Source organism: Eurytemora carolleeae, unplaced genomic scaffold, assembly GCF_000591075.1.
Source record: "Eurytemora carolleeae unplaced genomic scaffold, Eaff_2.0 scaffold537, whole genome shotgun sequence".
Lineage (NCBI taxonomy): Eukaryota > Metazoa > Arthropoda > Copepoda > Calanoida > Temoridae > Eurytemora > Eurytemora carolleeae.
Genome location: NW_019396509.1, coordinates 123,003 through 145,184, shown reverse-complemented (window position 1 = coordinate 145,184; position 22,182 = coordinate 123,003). Strand labels below are relative to the sequence as shown.

Below are 22,182 nucleotides of genomic sequence, written 5' to 3'. Positions count from 1 at the left end.
ATGGCTCCAGGTCGTAGTCTTTTAGAAGCCCTATTAAGGTCATCAGGAGAAAAATGGTCTGAGCATATCACACTCCATTTTTTCGGATTCCAGGAGGAAGGTTGGCCTGTAAATTCCGCCCATGCGACTCTTAGGTCATTTTTCGGGAACGAAAAAAAAGATTTTATCTTGACAAGTACTATTATTTTCACAAGATATTACACTGCAGTACCTCATGTTCATACATTACAGGGCCCACTGTTTATCAACACAGCTGTACAACTTTCCTACTCTTTGGACCCTGAACTTTCTTTCAGATATTAACTCTTTGTAAACAAAAAAAAATCTATTTTGAATAAAAAAAATAAAAAATTGTATAAAAGAAACATTAAAAAAAACATAAATATGCCCCTAAAATAAACACAACAAATCTAGGGTCCGGTTTGCTACATCAGCTGGTAGGCCCATGGAAAAAATTACCAAAATAAAATTTGTACTGTGGCCGAGTTCAGTGTAGATAGATAGATAGAATCATATCTATAAGCGGGCCGTGGTCCAATCCAATATGTTTTGGTTCATTTACCACTTATTTTAGTTTTTATCTAATTATTTTAGGTGGTCCTGAGTTAATTCTTGCTTCTCATGCCAAATCCGGTCAAATCGTTTTGCTAGAAATGTCACACAGGAGAGCCAAATTTTTCCTCAAAATTTATTATAAATTAATTTTATTTAGTCATAAATAACTAGACACAACTTATTTTTATATATATTATATATATTATACCAAGTATTCATCTTATTGATCGATTCTTGGCTAAAATCATTCAAATTATTTATCTTATTATTTTTATGTCTTATTTATTATTATGTTTTGTTAAAATTCATCATTAAAACAATTCAAAAATCTTTTCAAATACATTGCTTAAACACAGCCGCATATTGACAATAACGGTAGACATTTTGAATTAATTTGGTTTGGTAGATTTCACGTGGATCACTTATCGCAAGTTATGGATGTCGCTTTAGAGGGGTGTAAGAATATCTACACAATTTTAGATAAGGTAATACAAGCACTCTAAAGAATAACTACACACTTAAGCTCTTAAGATTAAATACAAATTCATCTTTTTGTTTTAGGCAGTTCGGCAGCACGTCTCAAATACGGGAGCTTCAATCGGCTGGGAAACGGCCGGATAGTTGTTTTTGCTGCATCATAATTTTGATATTTTCAGAATCCAGGTCGATAAAAATGCCGAAAGCTGCAAATAAAAAGCGCGCGTTTATTGATAAAAAGAATGCGGTCAGCTTTCAGCTTATCCATCGGTCACAGCAGGTACAGATCATTCGCAGACAAATTGATTGATTGATGGATGTTTTATTTATTTTTGTTCACTTGATTTGGGTTCAATTGACTTTTTCTTCAATTGATATATTTGTTTTCGATTTAAAACTGTTTTCATTGATTGATTGGTAGAATGCTGCATTGCTTAATTAGTTTATATCGTATTTGAATTGATTCAGTAATTAATGCTTGAGTTGATTTATTGTTAAATCATGTGGTTAATTGATTCAATTGTTGATTGATTGATTTAAAAAAAATTAATTGATAGTTATTGGTTAATCAACTGTTTTACTTGTTTAAGATCTCAATAGATAACATTTAAATTGGAATGATTGCCAAGATTCACTTTAAGAATTGCCTTTATTAACATTAAATGTAAATCAAATAAAATTATTTAGGTCCCAACAAAAATTTCATTTGACCTCTTTTGTCATTAAATATTAATGAAGTTCAAAGATTTGAAATTTTAAAAGGTCTTTACTTTGAAAAGCAAATAATCAGCTGATTCTGTTAAGGATCCGCTGGCAGCTGATGAAGATGCCCCTCAGATGATCCTTCAGAGGATTAACAAGGACAAGGTTAAGGAGGAGGAGAGGAAGTTTGGAGTATTCTATGAGGTGACCATTTTTATAACAATTTTCTCCTTATAGACGCAACAGATAGAAGTAAGATTAGTAGCGATCAAAAGCGGTTATTTTTCGCCGTAAGCCTATACCCCCCTTTCATTTTTCGCGAACACTCCCTTTAAACTTTGATCATTAAATCGAGCCGAATTGATAGATATTATATACCTCAGGTCTATATCAAGTTAAAAAAATTTATAGAAATTAGAGTTTGTGGCGAATTATCCGTTCCTCTGGTACTTACATTCGGGTAAGCTTGGATTACAATATCATGAATGTCTTGGCTTGCAATATCAGCGTGTGTTGTAGGATATATATTTGATTGATTGATTGTATGTGTAGGACGATTACAACTATCTGCAGCACTTGAAGGACAGGACCAAGGTGGAGCACGACTGGGAGGCCGCGGACAGGTAGAATATATTTTGTACATCATTAAAGGGATTGTGCGTGTCGTTTATAAACTGTTCTCTGAAAACTTTGTTTAATAAAAAAAGAATGAGATATCCATTATTCATGTATGTTACAAATAGATTACTTTAACTGTGGATTCTCTATAAAGGTTACATGCGGATTTCTGCTTTAGAAAAAGCGGAATAAAATGCCAGCATAAAACATTTCATGCTAGATAAATTACAATAGCTTCCTCGCCATTAACAAGATTACCGAAAGGCTACCGAACGTAAAGAGAGCAATGCCCGATTTACTACGGTAGAATAGATATCAATGTTAGTGTTTCTTTAAACTGATGATTTTTAATTGTGGTTTCTCGCCAAAGTGACTTGCACATTTCTTCTTTTTAACAAGCAATGGAGAAATGATCAGAATTAAACACTTTTCGAGTCAGGAAAACGATCTTTCACAGGCTGAGATTAAGGTTTCAATGGTATCGCTGTAATTGATATTTTTTCAAGGATAAAATATTAGGACTAAACCCAAAAGCAGTCCATGAATCGTTACAAAAATATTTGTTTATTTAATCCCACAAGCCATAAAAAATAAACATTAAAGGGACAGTAAAGGAAAAATGAAAGGGGGTATAGGCTGAAAGCTAATCACTTTAGCTCTTGATCGCGACCCATGAAAGTTTTATCTGATGTTACTATCTCGAGAAATTGATATAAAACTGTGTTAAAATCATACGAAAGTTCATATATGTAAAATTTAGAAAATCTTAAACTTAAATCACGTGACCAGAACTATCACCAATGGCAGAGCTGTATACTGATCACGTGTCTCTGCCTGTATCACGTGACCACTTTACTGCACTGTCATTGGTGGATTTTCTGGTCAAGCAATTCGGACGTGTAAATAATATTATGAGATAAATCTATTAAAAATAGAAATAACAAATATAAAATTTGAATTGGAGTAAACTTAAGTAATGATTAGCTTTCTCGGGGATATTATCGTTTTCAGATTGGTTGCTTATTTGCTGAATTTGATCTATTTAAACCCTCTACTTTTATACAAAATTGTATATATATTAATTTTCGTATAAATTTGACACAGTTGTAAATCAGTTTCTCGAGATAGTAACATCAGATATAACTTTCATGGGTCGCGATCGAGAGCTAAAGTGATTAGCTTTCAGTCTATACCCCCTTTCATTTTTCCTTTACTGTCCCTTTAAACATATTAAATTTTGAAAGTTTCAACTCAACATTATTATGATATTGAATTTTCTGATGCCGATGAATTAAAATAATAGGTATGTATTCTCAGGTTTATTCTTGAGAGAGGAGAACGGGATTCAGCGTCGACCCCTGAACCCAGTATCAAGGTACCATTTATACCAGAGGTGAAAACTTTTGGACTTTAAATTTGTTTATTTAATTTTCAGGGAAATTATCACACCTGCTCCAGCAGCTACTTTTATGTATAGTATAATCCGCCTAAAAGTCGTTGTAAAAGACTTCTATTAAATTAATTGCCGTTTGTTATTTTTGAAGCCTAAAGGGCTAACTAGGAACTCTCATTCTCAGAGCGATAGCTTGACTTTATCGCCCTACAACAGGGCGAAAAGTGACTTTATCACCCTGCTTTTAAATTTTCAAATTTAACACCTAATATAGTTTTGCTGTTATATTTACTTTTTCTTGTATGGTTTCAATCAAAATAAAAGTATTTCCACACCACGGAAAAAGCCACCCAATTCTTTAAATCACTTCTTGATTTTGTCTTGGATTTCTAGAATTTCAAGATTTGAAAATCAATTAGTAGCCGGCCGGTTGTATTTTTTTTGATGCTATCAAAATACTAATTTACCCAAATATCGTTTGTTTTTTAAGTTGCGATGCTTCTAAGACAAAACATGATTTTGATGATTGGGGGGTTTGTAATTTTATACCATATTTATGTACTCCAGGATGCGAAGACCAGGGTGGGTGAGACTATATCTCTACCCCGGGTGGTGTTCCCGTCTAATGAAGAAGAAGAAGTCGGTTTACTAAACAAAGCTGCCCCAAGGTTATTCAAAATCAGTTTTGGACCCTTAAACAACTTTGACTTCGAAGAAAAATGTCGGCTTGTAAAATTACATTACAAAAAGCTAAAATTGTTCTTAGAACGAAGGTACACGACGAGCCCCAAAAGCCTAGTTAGTTAAAATTGAACTTTGTATAATCAAAAACAATAGAAAGGACGCCTTGCTCTATTGCTTGTTGCTTGGAATCTCTCATCTTCCGAATTCGCAGTGTTAGATTTTATAAAATATTCTCTATCTTGTAATTTTGACTCATTTCCTTAATTAAGTCTCCTTCCGGGAAATTGGTGCATTTTAATTGCGCGCAATTGTGAGCCCATCATTTCTGCGTAATTCCGATTGGAATTCTTTTTACGAATGATGGATTGACGCTTGATAATAATAATAGTAAAATTTTCAGAGGTCTCGACCTGAGTCTGGATCCGGATGTGGTCGCTGCTATGGACGACGATTTCGACTACGAAGATCCTGAAAACGAGCTCGATGATGATTTTATCCTGAAGGCTATGGGAGAGGGGGAGGATGATGATGATGATGATGATGAGGGGGAGGAAGGGAGTGATCAGGATTGGGAGTCTGATAGTGATCGTATGGGAGGAAGATCGGAGGACGAGGATGAGGACGAGGTGAGAAAGTGTTTAATTTATTCTTCTTGAGGTTTTAGTTTTGGTAACATCAAAGGGGTTGAAGTATTAGTATGCATTATGAAAGCAATTTTATTGACGATTTTTGGGGATAATTGTTATCTCTTTTTTTGCTTTCAGAAAACACTAAAAATCTTCAATAATTTTAATTTTAATTTTGCTTTTATAAAACTTTGGAAATTGTTGATGTTAATTGTTAAACTAGCAGATTTTTGTACAGTCTTTTGAAAGTATAACATTTCTGAACTTACTACAGTATTATCAACTTTTAATAACATCTTCTCTTTGTACAGTATAAAACAAAAACAAAAAAAGTTTGCGGATTTCAAAATATTTGTTTGCGCATTTTCAAAATTTTTCAAAAATAAATAACTTTTAAAAACAATTAAAATTTTGATCATTCATGAACCTTCCCTTGGGTCACGTGAGGTCCCACAAAAAAATTGGTCCCGATCGGTTCCGCCGTTTTGACGTTTATTGGATACAAACAAACAGACAAGCTAAATTTATATATAGACTAGCCTTAGAGGGCGCTTCGCTCCCATCTTCTAAATTAATTGTGAGCATGTTCTCTTTGTGTACATCGTAAAACAAAACAAAAATAATTCGTGGATTTTCAAAAAAATTTCAAAAGGGGATGGTGGAGTTGGCACATTTGATGTAGGGGGGGGGGCCCTGCCTTCATTTTTGGTTCAAATCTTCCAATTTTTTGCGTGCACGCCTAATTAGTGATCGAAATTCATAAAATAAAATCAAATTGAATTTTAATGACCTCTAATGACCTCTAATGACCTCCAGAAATAGAAAATATTTTAACTATGGCTTTATGCACATCAAACGAAAGCTAGGGACCCTAGATAGATAGATAGATAGATAGATAGATAGATAGATAGATAGATATATAGATAGATAAATAGATAGTATATATAGATATATAGATACATATATAGATAGATAAATAGATATATTTATTTGTGTGCGGCCTATGTGCAAAGTAAGGATAACCTATTATTTGGCACTTTTTTAATGAAAATGTTCAGATCTTAGAAGCACGTGTCTTAACAGTTTTTATAATAAAAAAGTAAAAAAAATGGATTTTTTCCTCCTTTCAAATTCATTCAGCTCATGACGTTTTTGTTATTATTTAATCAATATTAGTTCAAAATATCACGAAGACCCACGTAAAACACTGAATTCTAAAAAGTTAAGATAAAAGTCTGTTAAAAATAAACAAGTTGTTGGGCTATAAACGGACTTTAACTGGAAATTTGCCAGAGTCCTCCAGAAAATTAGTTTTCTTGCCTTAAATCAAAAATTTTCAAAATTTCTAAAAAACCAACGAATCAGTGGTTCGAGGCGCAACTTAGTGATTTAAATATTTTTTAAAGCAAAGTCTGAAAATCAAATTACTCCAACATTATGCCTACCATATTTTCGCAGATTTATTGTATGAAATTTATTGATCCTTTGCTTCAAACTCAAACTTTCTATCCCCGTACTCTTTTCTTATAGACCTTAGATCACGGGCATACGTAGTACATTTGAATTTCCGAGCCGGGTCAACCTTTCCGGTCCCAGTTTGTAATGCACCGCCCGGACATTGGGTAAATAAAGCAGACACTCAATAGGACCAGCCGGTGCAACAAGGTTGACGCGGTCAGACTTTAGGTTGAATTTACTTTTACGAAAAGGTCAGAGGTGCGTGAGATGCTTTAAACTATGAATTCTTTTAGATAAAATGAATTAAGCTTGAAATATAAAGTTTTTTACTAAAAATAAGAATTGCTCACGGATATATAATAAAATGGATGGATCATAGACGAGTTTAGATGTAATTTTCTGGGTGGGGTGTTATGCAGTACATTGGAGTTCTAGCAGACAATGGACCCTGGACCAGCTCTTGCATAATTCCTTTCTTAGTTATTTAGCCAATCAGTTATATTCCACTGAATTTTGTTTAATTCCTTTGTGTAGTTTTCAATGTTTAAACTTTATTTCAAAGATAGCTAAATTCTCGTTCCCCACCGACCTTTTTAAAGGCTTTAACATAAATAATACTGAGGATTCAAAATAATAAATATATTTTTAACTAAGAGTAAGAAGGTGGAAGGGGGGGGCGAAGCCCCTTCTACTAAAAATAACACTATAAATGCCACCCACTCTTGAAAGTTACGCAGGACTATAAAGTATACAGTGGGAATGATTCATATTTTTTTCTNTGAGAGGTGATGGGGAGGCGTTACCCCCCCCCCTTCCAGTCTATGGTGAACATTATAGCCATATTCGGGTGTCCCAATAAACATGGAAATCAAGTCGTAACTTCTTAATTGTCTTTATTCCACAAGGCATTATTCAGTAAACACAAATTAGTATATTTCCATTATTAACTTCTGACACAAAAACACTAGTCTCAGGATTTCTAAAATTCAAATCTGCAAAATCAATAACATTTTAAAGAATTAAATATCTCCGTCAATTTTGAAGAAAAAAAGGAAGACCACATTTTGGAAAGCCCAGTTTTTGTTACACTCTAACTTAGTCATTCATCAATTATTGGAAATTCAAAATCAATTTTCCCAATCTGACAAGTGTAAAAAAGATTAGAATGTCATCTATGTTCTAATTATTTTTTTCCCTTACAATATATATTCAAAAAAAAGGCCAAATTTTTTATTTAAAAAAGTATTGTTTATATAATATTGATAACAATAATGAGGGATTCTTCCTTCCTACTGATTTTTGAACAAGATCAACTTGGACAGCTGAACTTGGATCTTGGTTCTCTGAGATTTTACATTCTCCAGGGCATCCTCCAATGATTTTACTTTCTGCTTTAACCTGGTGTTCCTAACTCGAAGTTTGTTGTTAAGCTGTTGTAAATCATTGTTTGCAGCAGACAGTCTATTGAGTGTGGTCTCCTGGGTTTCATAGGAATGATCTGAAAAAAATATTCTTTTTAAATCTAGAAAAAGCTTTAAAACTTTATATTGATAATGAAATCTTCAAAAAAAAATACATATTATTGCAGTGCTGTAACCTAATTTTCCCTTTTAATTTCACAGAGTTTAGTTTGAAGAAGAGAAAAAGTAGTACTTAAGTAAGCAACCACAAGGTGATTGGACTGTATGTGTACCTTTAAAGTATACTTGTTCGACTTTTGCCTCATATCCAAGAAGCTAAATGTTCTGAATTTACAGTTCAAACTTTGCCCCCACCCCTCCTAGGAGCTCCAGGGGGGGGGGCAAAGTATAAGAATTTCTTAAAGGAAAATTACAATATAAAAGAATGGATACAACTTTCAATAACAGATAATTTCGTAAAATGAATACTATAACCCGTAAAAAAGTATGCCTGATCGTCTAGAAGCCAAATATTTTGAATTTACAGTTCAAATTTTGTCCCCCCCTCCATAGGAGCTTCCAGGGGCGGGGGCAAAAAAATGTATGCGCTTCACGCAATTTTGGCCCCCCCCTCCCGTACATTTCATTCTGTATACGCCCTTGAAAACCCCATATATTTTACAGTCTGTCGCACTTTTGGACCTGTAAATTCCCGTTTTTACTATAACCCCTCTCCTTTTGCACAATCACACAAATTTTCAAATTTGTTCAAATATCTAAGAAAAACCCATTTATTTTACCGTTTGTCCAAGTTTTTCACCTCTAAATTTTCGTTTACCTATATATGTACACTGTACAGTCAAACATCTTTTGATTTTTAAAGAAGTTTAAAAATGAATATAACATTTTTCGTCAAAATCAAAAAAGTTCACATTTTTCGAACTTTTTAAAACAAAAATTGAATCATATATTACCTTGAACTGCTAATGACTGTGGGTTAGAGGATGGCATGGCTCCAGATTGTAGTCTTTTAGAAACCCTATTAAGATCATCAGGAGAAAAATGGTCTGAGCATATCACACTCCATTTTTTCGGATTCCAGGAGGAAGGTTGGCCTGTAAATTTCGCCCATGCTACTCTTAGGTCATTTTTCGGGAACGAAAAAAAGATTTTATCTTGACAAGTACTATTATTTTTACAAGATATTACACTGCAGTACCTCATGTTCATACATCACAGGGCCCACTGTTTATCAACACAGCTGTACAAACTTCCTACTCTTGAACTTTCCTTCAGATATTAATTCTTTGTAAACAAAAAAAATCTATTTTGAATAAAAAAAATAAAAAATTGTATAAAAGAAACATTAAAAAAAACATAAATATGCCCTAAAATAAACACAACAAATCTAGGGTCCGGTTTGCTACATCAGCTGGTAGGCCCATGGAAAAAATTACCAAAAGAAAATTTGTACTGAGGCCGAGTTCAGTGTAGATAGATAGATAGAATCATATCTATAAGCGGGCCGTGATCACACACACCAAAATCCAATTTTCTATAATTTTCTATATATCTTTGGGCAGAGTAAAAAATTTGTATTGTGTAATAAAAGGAAAATTATTGATATCTAATTTAAATAGGTTTAAAATCTCAGATTCTTCTGCAGGAGCCTTTTAAAAAATCCAATATCCATAAATAAAAAAAAAAATCCAATATCGATCAATTTTAAAAGAATCAAAGATCCATAAACTTTTTAGAATCCAAGATCCATAAATTTAAAAAAATCTAATAATGATAAATTTAAAAAATCTAATAATGATAAATTTAAAAAAAATCCAATATCCATAAATTTTAAATTATCCAATATCCATTAATTTAAGAAAATCCAATATCCATAAATTTTAAAAATCTAATACCGATAAATTTTAAAAAATCCAATATCCATAAATTTTAAATTATCCAATATCCATAAATTTAAGAAAATCCAATATCCATAAATTTAAAAAAATTCAAGATCCATAAACTTTAAAAAATCAAAGATCCATAAATTAAAAAAAAACCAATATCCGTAATTTTCAAAAAATCCAATATCTATAAATTAAAAAAAATCCAGTATCCATCAATTTTTAAAAATCCAAGATCCGTAAACTTTTAAAAATCCAATATCCATAAATTTTAAAAAATTCATTGTCCATAAATTGTAAAAAATCCAATATCCATCAAAATGATGGGGTATCAAGGGGGGCACAGTGGGGTATCAAGGGTGGGGGGTCAACAATATTTAGTTTACACCAAACACCTTTTAAGTCAAATAAGGCTCGGTCGCTTAAGTATTTTTTAGAGAAGTAGTTTTAATGGTGAGTTGAAGTTCCAGAATCCAATAGAAAACTGGTCATTTCAGTGAAAACACGTAAAATATGTTATACACAAGTTGAAATTTCAGACCAAACAAAACTTAGGCTCGCTTGTGGCGCCCCACACATATTTGATTAATGGTCATAAGAATCTAGATTATCCTGAATCCGGTGTCATTTTTGAATACGTTGAACAGTGTTAACGAATTTGAAAAAAGCAGCCTAGGTTGTCGTCTTCCATCATCAATCAACAAATAACAAGAGGATAGAGTAGAGAATTATACGCAGTAACACTGCGCATAAATTTACACACATCGTGGAGCCATTATCATAGTGTTATAGGGGAAATACAGCCGCATATATCATCTATAGTGAAAATAGCTTAAGCACAAGGACACAAGCCTAGCTATCAACAAGCTATATATATAGATCCCAAATGATGGGGACGATCCAACCTGCTTATATACACAGGGTTGCAGTGCTCTAAATGCCACACAAGGACACAAGCCAAGCTATACAGCAAAGTATATATCGATCCCAAATAATGAGAATGATCTTACCTGTGTTATCAAAACATGGATTTAGGTCCTTCATTTTAATTTAAGGCATCCAAAACACCCAAAATGACATTCAAATTTCTAACTATATCAATTTTTTGTATGCTTTTAGTGATAAGAATAGGTCTTTCAATTTCAACACTTTTGATGCTTTGACCGTGTAGTAAAGCATCCAAAGTGTAATTTGAAAGCATCATAATCAACATTTGAAAGCATCATAAGCAAGGAGCAATCAAATTTGATGCCTTAATCACTTTTTTTAAAGAAAATATTAACTTCCCAGTCAAATTATGACTTCATAAGCTAAGAATTAGGAAGCATTGTTTTTCCCTGTGCTTTTCAGATGGATTTAACTCCACAAACATTTCCTCATTGGTTTTAAAACAAGAAGAAAGAAATTCTTAATATTTCAGGTCAAAAATCATTTTTGATGCTTTTCAGAAAAAACTGAGAAGGGCAATTTTTGGCAAGAGTCAAACTCTTATACAAAATTGAACGAGAAAAATGAGACTTAGAAATGATTGTGACTTATAATTTGAGACTTAGAAAGTGTCTTAGACATAATTTTGTCTCCAAGAACAGGCTTAAACATATTTGTGACTTGTGCCTGTGACTGACAATGTGTTTTAGACATGGTTAAGCCTTACCAAGCATGACAAAGGNTTAGACGTACATATCATTGACCTTGAATGGTGACTGAAAATGTGTCCTAGACGTAATTGTGACTTAGAATGTGTCTTAGACAAAACTTTGACTTAGAAAAGTGTCTTAGACATGATTAGGTCTATTGAGTTTGTCTTCAAATGGTGACTTATATCTTGAAATGACATTTTTGATGTTTCCCTATAGGTTAAAGATATTTTAGAGATTTCCGCAGCTTGGGTTATGTTAGGTTACACAAAGCATCACAAATTACATGTGAAAGCATCATAATTGTCCTAATTGATAAAAAATAGTTTACTCTCTTGCATTAAATAGTACGGTGTTAATCTAATACATAATAATGTCATTATGTACAGGTCTACAACATAAATTGTTAATAAAATACAGCGTACTGCAGGTTTACAGAATACACGATATTTGATACAGGTGTATATCTTTGTGAAGGTGTATGTCTAAGTAAAGTTGTATGTATGTATGTGCAGGGAAGGTGTATGTCTAATCAAGGTTGTATGTATTGCAAGTGCAGAGAATATGTATGTCCAAGTAAAGTTGTATGTATGTTTGTGCAGAGAATATGTATGTTGTATGTATGTTTGTGCAGAGAATATGTATGTTTGTGCATAGAATATGTATGTCTAAGTAAAGTTGTATGTATGTTTGTTCAGAGAATATGTATGTCCAAGTAAAGTTATATGTATGCTTGTGCAGAGAATATGTATGCCCAAGTAAAGTTGTATGTATGTTTGTGCAGAGAATATGTATGTCCAATTAAAGTTGTATGTATGTTTGTGCAGAGAATATGTATGTCCAAGTAAAGTTGTATGTATGTTTGTGCAGAGAATATGTATGTCCAAGTAAAGTTGTATGTATTGCAAGTGCAGGGAATATGTATGTCCAAGTAAAGTTGTATGTTATTGTGCAGAGAATATGTATGTCTAAGTAAAGTTGTATGTATGTTTGTGCAGGGAATATGCATGTCTAAGTAAAGTTGTATGTATATGTGCAAGTGCAGAGAATATGTATGCCCAAGTAAAGTTGTATGTATTGCAAGTGCAGGGAATATGTATGTCTAAGTAAAGTTGTATGTATTGCAAGTGCAGGGAATATGTATGTCTAAGAAAATTTGTATGTATATGTGCAAGTGCAGAGAATATGTATGTCTAAGAAAATTTGTATGTATATGTGCAAGTGCAGGAAAGATATATGTCTAATGTCTAAATTAAGGTTTAAGTATACGGATATGAACAATTACCCTTCTGACGTCACAAATATCTCTAATACAAGTTCTGTATAGATAACGCTTGATTTTATCAAGTAGTAGAGTAGATGTATGGAGAAGAGGGTAGAATGAGATGAGGAAGGAGATATTTTGTAAATATTATGTTTATTTAATACTGTTAAAACACATATTTTTACTCTAATACAAGTTCTGTATAGATTACGCTTGATTTTATCAAGTAGTAGAGTAGATGTATGGAGAAGAGGGTAGAATGAGATGAGGAAGGAGATATTTTGTAAATATTATGTTTATTTAATACTGTTAAAACACATATTTTTACCTGTTGCTTGATAACCAGCTTATTAAGTAAACTTGTTTTTATATTCCAGGGGTTGAAACTGTTAGGGGCTAAAACCCGGATTCGAGGGGGGGGGGGGGGCTCATTCCTCACATCCCCTCCTCATGTTTACGCCCCTGACTATATCATTCTTCCTGTGTCTAGGTTGAAAATGATCAGACTTTAATCGGATAATCTGTTCCAATACATCTTCACCAGTTTACAACTATTTGACATCTTCTTGTATTTTTATCATAAATTCATTCAGCTCTAGTTCTTAATCCTAAGGCAGTTAAAAAGATATTTATAAAATGCAATTGATACAGATAACAAGAGGGGCCAAAGTAATTGTAAGCCCCCTTTTTTAAGAGAATACTGAAAAATCAAGGTTTAAAATCATTGATGCTTAACAATGTAAGAAGTAAAAATATTTTATGTAAGTTAAAATAAATTATAATGTTCAGGATTTAAAAAAATGTCAGGTTTCCAAAACATTCTACATATTTACTACTTCGAAGTTCGTAAATTTGATAATGCGAAATAAGAGTGACAGAGGGGTAGATATTTGTAACTATTGATTAATTATTGTTCGCAGTAGCTTTGCAAAAATAAGGTATCGTGCCACGACTTTCTCAGTACTTCACTCTCCAATTGAATTATTGAAAATGTTGTAGAATATTTATGTTTGAAAATGCCAGCATGGAAAGAACGTTAAGGATATTGATTTTACTGAAGGGTGTGTCCAAAGTCATGCAAATCTTCTCATTATTTTGAACTGTGCGCCATCATATACACAAATGCAATTTTGTATATGAGTTTATAAAGTCCTTTTACTCCTAACCTCTTCACTGTCTTCCTACCCCCCTTACCCTTTCCCTGTCTTTCTACCCCGTCCTTATACTTTCCCTGTCTTCATATTCCCCCTTACCCTGTCCCTGTCTTCCTACCCTCCTTACTCTTTCCTGTCTTCCTACCCCCCTTATACTTTCCCTGTCTTCCTACCCCCCTTACACTTTCCCTGTCTTCCTACCACCCTTACCCTTTCCCTGTCTTCCTATCCCCCCTTAATCTTTCCCTGTCTTCCTACCACCCTTACAGATGTTAACGTTTTCATTTTATTGAAAAACGATCGTTTCGTTATGAAAACGACATACGACCATTCGTTAACGATGGTTAAATACAAACCTTTGTTAACAATCGTTAACGACGACTCTTCGTTAACGATCGTTAACGAAGAGAGGAAACCGACCTGAAAGGCATCTGTAAGACGACATTCAATAAAGTTGCATGTCATTTTTTTTCAAAAACGATCGTTTTTCCAAAAAAAAAGTTTGTCGTTTCGTTAACTATCGTTATTGACAATCCTCCGTTAACGATCGGTAACGATGATCCTACGTTAAGGATCGTTAACATAGTTGTCAATAATTTTTTTTAAGACGATCGTTTTTTCAAAAGCGATCGTTTTAAAAAAAAATCTTATAAAAAACGGCCGCAAATCGTTTTTATAAAAACGATCGTTTTCAAAAATGATTGTTATTCGTTTTCTAAAAGTTCAAAACGAGTGGATCTTTTTTAAAAACGTTAGTTTTTTCCAAAAACGAAACGATCGTTTTTGAAAACGATTGAAAAACGAAGCAAAAAACGATTGTTTAACGATCGTTTTCAAGAACGATTAACAACCCTACTTACACTTTCCCTGTCTTTCTTACCCCTTACCCTTTCCCTGTCTTCCGACCCCCCTTACACTTTCCATTTCTTCCTTCCCCCCTTACACTTTCCCTTTCTTCCTACCCCCCTTACACTTTCCCTTTCTTCCTACCCCCCTTACACTTTCCCTTTCTTCCTACCCCCTTACACTTTCCCTTTCTTCCTACCCTCCTTACACTTTCCCTTTTTTCCTACCCCCCTTACATCTTCCCTCCTGCGCCCAATCACTAATTTAATGAATTTTCTATTTCTAGATTCCACTAACTGAAGTGTAGAAATAATTGATGAAATGGAAATCATGAAACTTCTAGTTTTGTAATAATTTATAAAGGAAATATAAAGGGGTTCATATATATTTTTGTAAACAATGTTAATACACAATTTTATCGTTTTCTGAACAGAAACTACGTATTTTTATCAAGGTCGGAGAACGGGATGTTACAAACGTCATTATCACAAGGGACAGTTTTAGTAACATAACAACCCCGAAAGCGCTGAGGTCAAATTTTGTTGGATATCTGTCCTCTATTATCAGTCAAAGGTTTAAAATGTACCGTGTCCCTCTTTCTCTGTATCTCGTTAAATATAAATTTGCTCATTAAATGTATAAAAAAAACCTTTGTAAGAATGAACTAAGAATTTTCAATTAAACGACTATAGCTCTCATGCATAGAGCTGAACTTTTTTACATTAAAATGATTGATGTTGAATTGATATTTGATGCAAAAATTATGCAATATATAGTTTGCATAGTGCAAGTGGTATAATATAGAAATTTTAAAGTCAATGTTTTATATTTTTTTCTTCTCATACTCTAATCATGGATCTTATGCAGATTGATTTGTATAATATATGCTGTATACATAATCAGGATATTATTGCGCATGTTTTATATAAATCTTCTTTTATGGAGATATTTCCTTTAGGGAGCTATAATCAGGGAGTCATAGAGATATGGATCCTACAAGGAGCCATACATTTGATGGACATGGAAATACGGAGCAATATTCAGGGAGATATATCATGTATGGAGCTGAAAACATCTGCATCGATAGTTATTTTGAATAGGGAGCTGAAAACAGGGATTTATATAACATTTTAAAGAGGTATGGCATAAGGAAGATGAAAATATGAAGTAATATTCAAGGAAATATATGTTACAGCGAGCTAAAGCCTATCACGCTAAACTAAAGTAAATTGCACGAAAGACTAAAATATTTTACATTTTTAATCAAAACTCCTCTTTTTATAGAATATTCGAAGAGCTATTGAGAAGAACATTATTTTTTTTATCTTAAAATTTCTTTTCTCACGCTGCACAGTACCTCAGAACAAGGAAAAACTTGGCAAAAACTTAATTTAATAAAATGTTTTAAATGTTTTTTGACTTTATCTTGATTGTTATTGATTGTTATATATATTGAACTAGGTAAACCCATTTTTATATGATTTTTATATTTTTACTTATTTTGTGAGCCTGTTATATGCAGGTTTTATCTGGGCTAAAATTCACAATAAAAGAATTGAGTTTTGCCACAAACTCAAATTTTCTAATCCTTATATAATTGCAAATCAATGGTATAAACCTTTGATATTTCAAACTTAGATTATTTGATAGAACTGAATTCATAGTTTGGAATATCAGAGGGCTACAAAATTTGTCTTTCATTTCTCAGTGAACATCATATATATATATATTATATCATCTGGTAAGTAACTGACATTGGACTTTCATCAACACCAAAGTTAATATTCGAATTTCACAATTTGAGAAAAAAACCCCACAATTTTTACTTTTCCTAAAAATGTTTACACCTGTCCACCCTGAATTTTGATGGAGAAGTATTTTAAATATATACAGGAATACCTCAAAAAAAAATATGCCCCCCCCAAGTAGCACGTTTTTGAGAAATTGAATCTTAAAGTTTCAAAGTCTGGGATTTTTGCTAGGCACTTTTTACAGAAAAGTATATTGAAATAGTGGGGAAAACATCAGAATTTGCAAATTTGCAAACACATTTGCAAGAAGTGTGCAAAAATATTTCTCACTTGGGTTGGGTCACTGATTCAATTATTTTGAGCCAAAATAGGTTGAAATCCATTCAGAAACATTGATTGCTGTGAGGTACTGTGCGCGCTGTGGTAAAATAAAAACTAGAGGATCAACGAGGTTACAAAGTAGAATTAGTAATGTTGCATAAAGGGATTGAGCCTTTGCCACAAATTTTGATTTTCTAATCCCTTTAACTTTGCAATCCAATGTCGTAGACCTTTGATATTTCAAACTATAAATTATGTTAGATCAAATAATCTAAATTAGAAATATTAAAGATTTTCATCAATAGCAAGCAAAGATATGATAATGAGAAAATTTGTGTTTGTGGCTAAAACTCAATTTCTTTGTCCTTCTCCGTGTGTCTAGTTTAGTGCACGCTAAGTTATTAGAATTCCAAAACTGAAAAGAAAAATCAAAATGTCATTATTTTAAACAAGGAAACATGATTTTACTGCAGATGGCTAAAATAAATATAAATAAAAAATGTCAAGGAAATATTTACAGATTAATTAAATGTCTCAAACTCTAATCTTCTATAATTTCTTTTTCTTTGACACACGAGGGTGTACACTTTTAATATTTAAAAATTCGATCTATTGCAGAATTCGTGGTTTTAAAGATATGAGGATTAAAAGAATAGATTTTCGAGCGAATAATCAGATTATTTGTTTCTCATATCATAAACAGTGAGACCAATTAAACTATAGAACAGGAAGATAACTGTTTAACACACTCACCTATACTAAATAAAATTGAGTTTTAAGCTAATGGTAAAATTATTTTCTTCATAAAAAAATTATGCCTGAGGAAAAAATATAAAAAAAATCCTTACGTTTCTAACTGACAATTAGTAATTTGTGGATTAAAAGAAGTTTGCAGATCAAATTAACGGAGCAGAGACAAAGATGACACTTTTTAAGGAAGTTGAGGTCTATTAAAAAATTGTTAACCTAGCCTTTTCAATAGTTTTCAAAATGGACTCACAATCGAATATTTGATATCATTATAATACAGTTAGATTCTAAATTGATGATGTATTTTGTAAGAATATGAAAAATGTCAATTATAAAGATTCTCTTCGGTTTTGTTAAAGTGTGCGGCGCTATGTAACCTGAATTCAATTAAGAAATAATATCTGGGGATTCAGCATCCGATACGCTCTAAGCTATCCCAGATACGCTCTCAGCTATCCCAGATACCGTTTAGTCCTAAACACTTGGGGTCTTAGAAGATACCCCATGGAACCCATCCTTTCTTCATTTTAAGTTTCTGTACATTGTCACCCTTTTATATAATTTGTTTGTCTGTTTGTTTCCATTAAAGGGACTGTAAAGGAAAAATTAAGGGTGTATAGGATGAAACCTGAGAATCTCAGGCGATGACCGATACATATAAGACATCTTTCTGATGTTTCTGTCTCGAGAAATTGGTTTAAAACTGTGTCTAATGTATACGAAAATTCATATATATGAAATTTTGTATAAAAAGTTGTAGTATAAAATAGACCATATCCACAAATACGAAACCAATCTAATCTGGTCACGTAATTTCCGTCTGTATCATGTGACCAGTATACTGCACTCTCATTGGCGATTACAGGTTTCTGTGGAATATAATCGTTATTGCTGAATATGAGTTGATACATTTTTCAGTTCTATATATAATTTGTTTGTCTGTATGTTTCCATTAAGCGTCAAAACTACTGAACAAAGTTGATCAACTCAAATTACCACAAGAAATGTGACTGGTTGAAAATAAAAAGTTCTGCTCGGAAAAAAAATTAAGAAAATCCGCGAAATTTAATTTTACAAAAAGTGGTGACTTGCAAAAAGCTAAAATTGTTACTAGAAAAGGTACGTTAAGCGTTTACAAAACCTAGTTTTTAAAAATTAAAGTTTTACAAATTCTGTCCAATCAAAAGTTCTCAACTCTGTTAACATTTGATCAGCTTGCGATTGAGGAAATGGGGTTGAAGTATCTCAAATTGTTATTGCATCTTTAATTTACTTTGCAATAAGTTAAACATTGCCAAAAATTTATTCAAGGATCTGACAGTTGGTCCCTTGATTGGTGCAAAAAGTAATATTCGTGTCGATATTATGAAATATTATGAAATATATTCCGTTTCTTTCCCGCCATCTTTCATGCACCAGTATTTAAGAAGGTTAATACTAGAGTTCAACATATACACTGTGGGTTACATGTCTAAAAGTAACACAATATTTACTTTGGATTCGATGTCTAAAAAAAGATGAATACAGTTCAAGTTGTACACTGTGGTATCAATGCCTAAAATAAGATACAAACATAGTACAAGTTATACACCGTGGGATTAATGTCTAAATTAAGATGAATATACGGTTCAAGATATACACTATGGGTTAAATGTCTTTAATAAGAAATATTATGCACGATATTCACTGTGGGTTCAATGTCTAAAATAAGATAAATACATAGTTTAAGATATAAAATGTGGACTGGGTGTCTAACGATACAATGCAATACAATAAATCTTCAAATAGTTGTTGATATTTCTTCAAATAAATAAATATTTTTAAGATATATAAAAATTTGAATAAAGGAATTGAGTCTTTGTCACAAACTATGATTTTCTAATCTCTATATCTTTGTAATCCAATGCCGTAGACCTTAGATATTTCAAACTATGAATTCTGCTAGATGAAAAAATCTAAGTTTGAAATATCAAAGGTTTTCACCATCAGGTGGAAAAAATATAGGTATTAGCAAAACAGAGTTTGTTACAAAGACTCAATTCCTTTGTCGTTGTTGTCTATTTGTTAAGAATATGCAATTTATTGTTTGTAGATATATAATGACCCAAAACTATCATTAATTACTGAACTAGTGAGTAACCCTAGGCATCTTCCTATTAATAAACTCTTAAATGACCAGTTGTAGTAACATAAATCATTAAACCAAAAATCTTCAAATATTTCTTTATATGTTTGAAAATTACGTCTTAAAAATAACAATTTGTTGACCATAAAACTATTTCCTAACCCCCACCCCCATAATGTCGTCTTTATCAACAACAAATCCAAAACAAACAATTTCTCCGACTCTACCTCTCTCTACCCCGACAAATTAAAATCAAAACAATGAAATGTTTTACTAAGTGAAAGATCAAATCCATTAAGAACTTTGCAATCCATAGTAAATTCCATAGTAAATTCCACTAAAAAAAACCGTGTTTACATTGTCAGAAGTATTTACAAATGTTTTAAACTATCCCATCAAACCCTCCGATCCTTAATCACTCCTTTTCACCATGAACAACTAATAAGATATATTATTAACAATTCAATTACATTTATACATTGTCATTTATTTGTACTATACCTGCATCTTATTGTAAGTTTGAAATATATCAGTTTACATGTATGTTTTTAACTACTGTGTCCGAGTTGAGGAGATTAGTCAACAAGTCAATAAGTCAACCTATCAATTAATCAACCAGACTATTAGTCTATTATCACCGACACCTGCCTATTGTTTTACACAATTATTTATGAAAGCAGTCTTATTGAATAACTACTGGGGTTTCTCGTGAAATCTTTATTCCCGGAATTACATGTTTTCAAATCACGGATTTGCAGTTTTAGATTTGATAAGAAATACAGGCATAGATACAAAACCGTAACAATTGGGTTTGGCTACGCCATTTTACAGCTGCTATTTGAACTTGTGGCCGCAGCTCCCGGCCCCCTATCCTGTCCTAGCCGAGGTGCTCAGCCCCCTAGTCTGTCCTAGCCGCAGCGCTAGACCCAGAAATTGTCTTACCGAACCAAACCCTTAAATAATACAAAAATAATCAGCGTAGCCAAACCGAATCGTAACGGGTTTGTATCTCCGCCAGAAATACATATCATTGTCCTTAAATTTTGGATTTAGAAGCACAGTACATCCTTTCTTATTTTGATCAAGTTTTCATCTCTCATTTAAAGTCCATTCAAATTAGAGTTTATACATTTGCAATGTATGCCCAACAAAATAAGAAAAAAAGAGAGGGTAAAAATGTACATTTAATACGACTAAAGTGATAACCAGAAAACTCTGGAAGAATAAGTCGACTTTTAGACTCAGTTATGACTTTAAATAGTCCAATGAACATGTGCTGTGTAAAGAGAGCCATTTTATTCAATAAGTGTTTAATAACTTATTAGTAAAGCCGTTTGCTTTGTAACCACATCAAATGCACTTCAGTATTGCTTTAATGTCGTCTTCCTATTCTAAAGTTTTCTAGTTATCACTGTATAAGCGTATTTTCAAGTGGACCTTCATGCAAATATTCCAATGCCCGATTTGCAATAACACCTTTCAAACCTATCATCGAAAATGTTTAATTCTTACTCGAAAAGTGCTAATTTATGTAGGTTTCTTTATTGATTGCTTCTGTAAACAAGAAATTTGCACCCCACTACGTATTTTTATCAAGGTCGGAGAACGGGATGTTACAAACGTCATTATCACAAGGGACAGTTTTAGTAACATAACAACCCCGAAAGCGCTGAGGTCAAATTTTGTTGGATATCTGTCCTCTATTATCAGTCAAAGGTTTAAAATGTACCGTGTCCCTCTTTCTCTGTATCNGTAAATGCCACAAAGGGACACAAGCGTAGCTATAAAACAAGCTATTAATCAGGCTCTGAATCCCACAAAGGGACACAATCGTAGCTTATCAATCTAGCTATTACTCATGCTGTAAATGCCACAAAGGGACACAAGCGTAGCTATAAATTAGCTATTAATCAGGCTCTAAATCCCACACAGGGACACAATCGTAGCTTATCAATCTAGCTATTACTCATGCTGTAAATGCCACAAAGGGACACAAGCGTAGCTATAAACTAGCTATTAATCAGGCTCTTAATCCCACACAGGGACACAATCATAGATATTTGATTGGGAATACTCTCACCATTTTTGTGTGAGGTCTTGCAAACCTTTGTAACACTGTGAGCTAAAAATGTACAAGACTCACGTGTATTCATATTTCATACTCATATCGCAAACAATAGAATTTGTGCATAATATTGATGGAAAGATGGATGGAAGGCGATAGATATAAGTTTGGATAGATATATGTAGATGATATATATACACTAGACGCTAGACACTAGACACTAGACACTAGACACTAGACGCTAGACACTAGACACTAGACACTAGACAATACACCACAATATTGGATGTGCAAAGGAGACCTTGCAAACCCTCCAAGTGCACGCAAAAAAACCAAAACAAATTTAATGCGCACTTCCCTAATTTTTGGAATTGCTAATAATTTATAGTAGACAATTTATTTTGCTCATTAGGAAAAGATTTTAATTATGAAATATGTACAATGTATTAAGT

General features: G+C 32.7%; 3 protein-coding genes across 4 annotated transcripts in view; 2 read left to right on the top strand and 1 right to left on the bottom strand.

The window, feature by feature from the left end:
- The window catches only part of LOC111704575 (exosome complex component RRP41), a 5,693-nt gene extending 4,480 nt beyond the window's left edge, over positions 1-1,213 (top strand). The window contains exons 5-7 of the mRNA XM_023476857.1: positions 595-664; positions 962-1,040; positions 1,117-1,213. Of these exons, the coding sequence (XP_023332625.1) occupies positions 595-664; positions 962-1,040; positions 1,117-1,176 (209 nt within the window). The 3' untranslated portion in view covers positions 1,177-1,213. The remainder of the gene's footprint in view (positions 1-594; positions 665-961; positions 1,041-1,116) is intronic.
- LOC111704576 (protein LTV1 homolog) lies at positions 1,191-5,100 on the top strand. Its single transcript, XM_023476858.1, has 6 exons — positions 1,191-1,312; positions 1,837-1,938; positions 2,287-2,357; positions 3,670-3,727; positions 4,313-4,413; positions 4,830-5,100. Exons 1-6 carry the CDS (start codon positions 1,229-1,231, stop codon positions 5,083-5,085), a joined length of 672 nt encoding a protein of 223 aa, XP_023332626.1. The 5' UTR covers positions 1,191-1,228; the 3' UTR covers positions 5,086-5,100.
- Positions 5,101-7,726: 2,626 nt separating this feature from the next.
- LOC111704573 (uncharacterized) lies at positions 7,727-9,664 on the bottom strand. Of its 2 annotated transcripts, none has more exons than XR_002765850.1 (2): positions 8,888-9,664; positions 7,727-8,293 (listed from the first exon to the last, which is right to left on the bottom strand). XR_002765850.1 is itself a non-coding variant. In XM_023476854.1 (2 exons), the coding sequence occupies exons 1-2, from the start codon at positions 9,141-9,143 to the stop codon at positions 7,803-7,805; spliced, it is 465 nt and encodes a 154-aa protein (XP_023332622.1). In that variant the 5' UTR covers positions 9,144-9,587; the 3' UTR covers positions 7,727-7,802. The 2 variants fall into 2 exon arrangements, 1 of the variants encoding a protein (XP_023332622.1); XM_023476854.1 differs by having other exon boundaries at positions 7,727-8,011; positions 8,888-9,587.
- Between the last annotated feature and the right edge of the window lie 12,518 nt (positions 9,665-22,182).

What these genes read in the sequence shown, in the direction of transcription:
- LOC111704576 (XM_023476858.1), top strand. Translation starts at nt 1,229, where the DNA reads ATGCCGAAAGCTGCAAATAAAAAGCGCGCGTTTATTGATAAAAAGAAT. An exon ending in GACTGGGAGGCCGCGGACAG is followed by an intron (nt 2,358 to 3,669) that starts GTAGAATATATT and finishes ATGTATTCTCAG; the next exon opens with GTTTATTCTTGAGAGAGGAG. An exon ending in CCCCTGAACCCAGTATCAAG is followed by an intron (nt 3,728 to 4,312) that starts GTACCATTTATA and finishes TATGTACTCCAG; the next exon opens with GATGCGAAGACCAGGGTGGG.
- LOC111704573 (XM_023476854.1), bottom strand. Translation starts at nt 9,143, where the DNA reads ATGAACATGAGGTACTGCAGTGTAATATCTTGTAAAAATAATAGTACT. An exon ending in ACAGTCATTAGCAGTTCAAG is followed by an intron (nt 8,012 to 8,887) that starts GTAATATATGAT and finishes TATTTTTTTCAG; the next exon opens with ATCATTCCTATGAAACCCAG.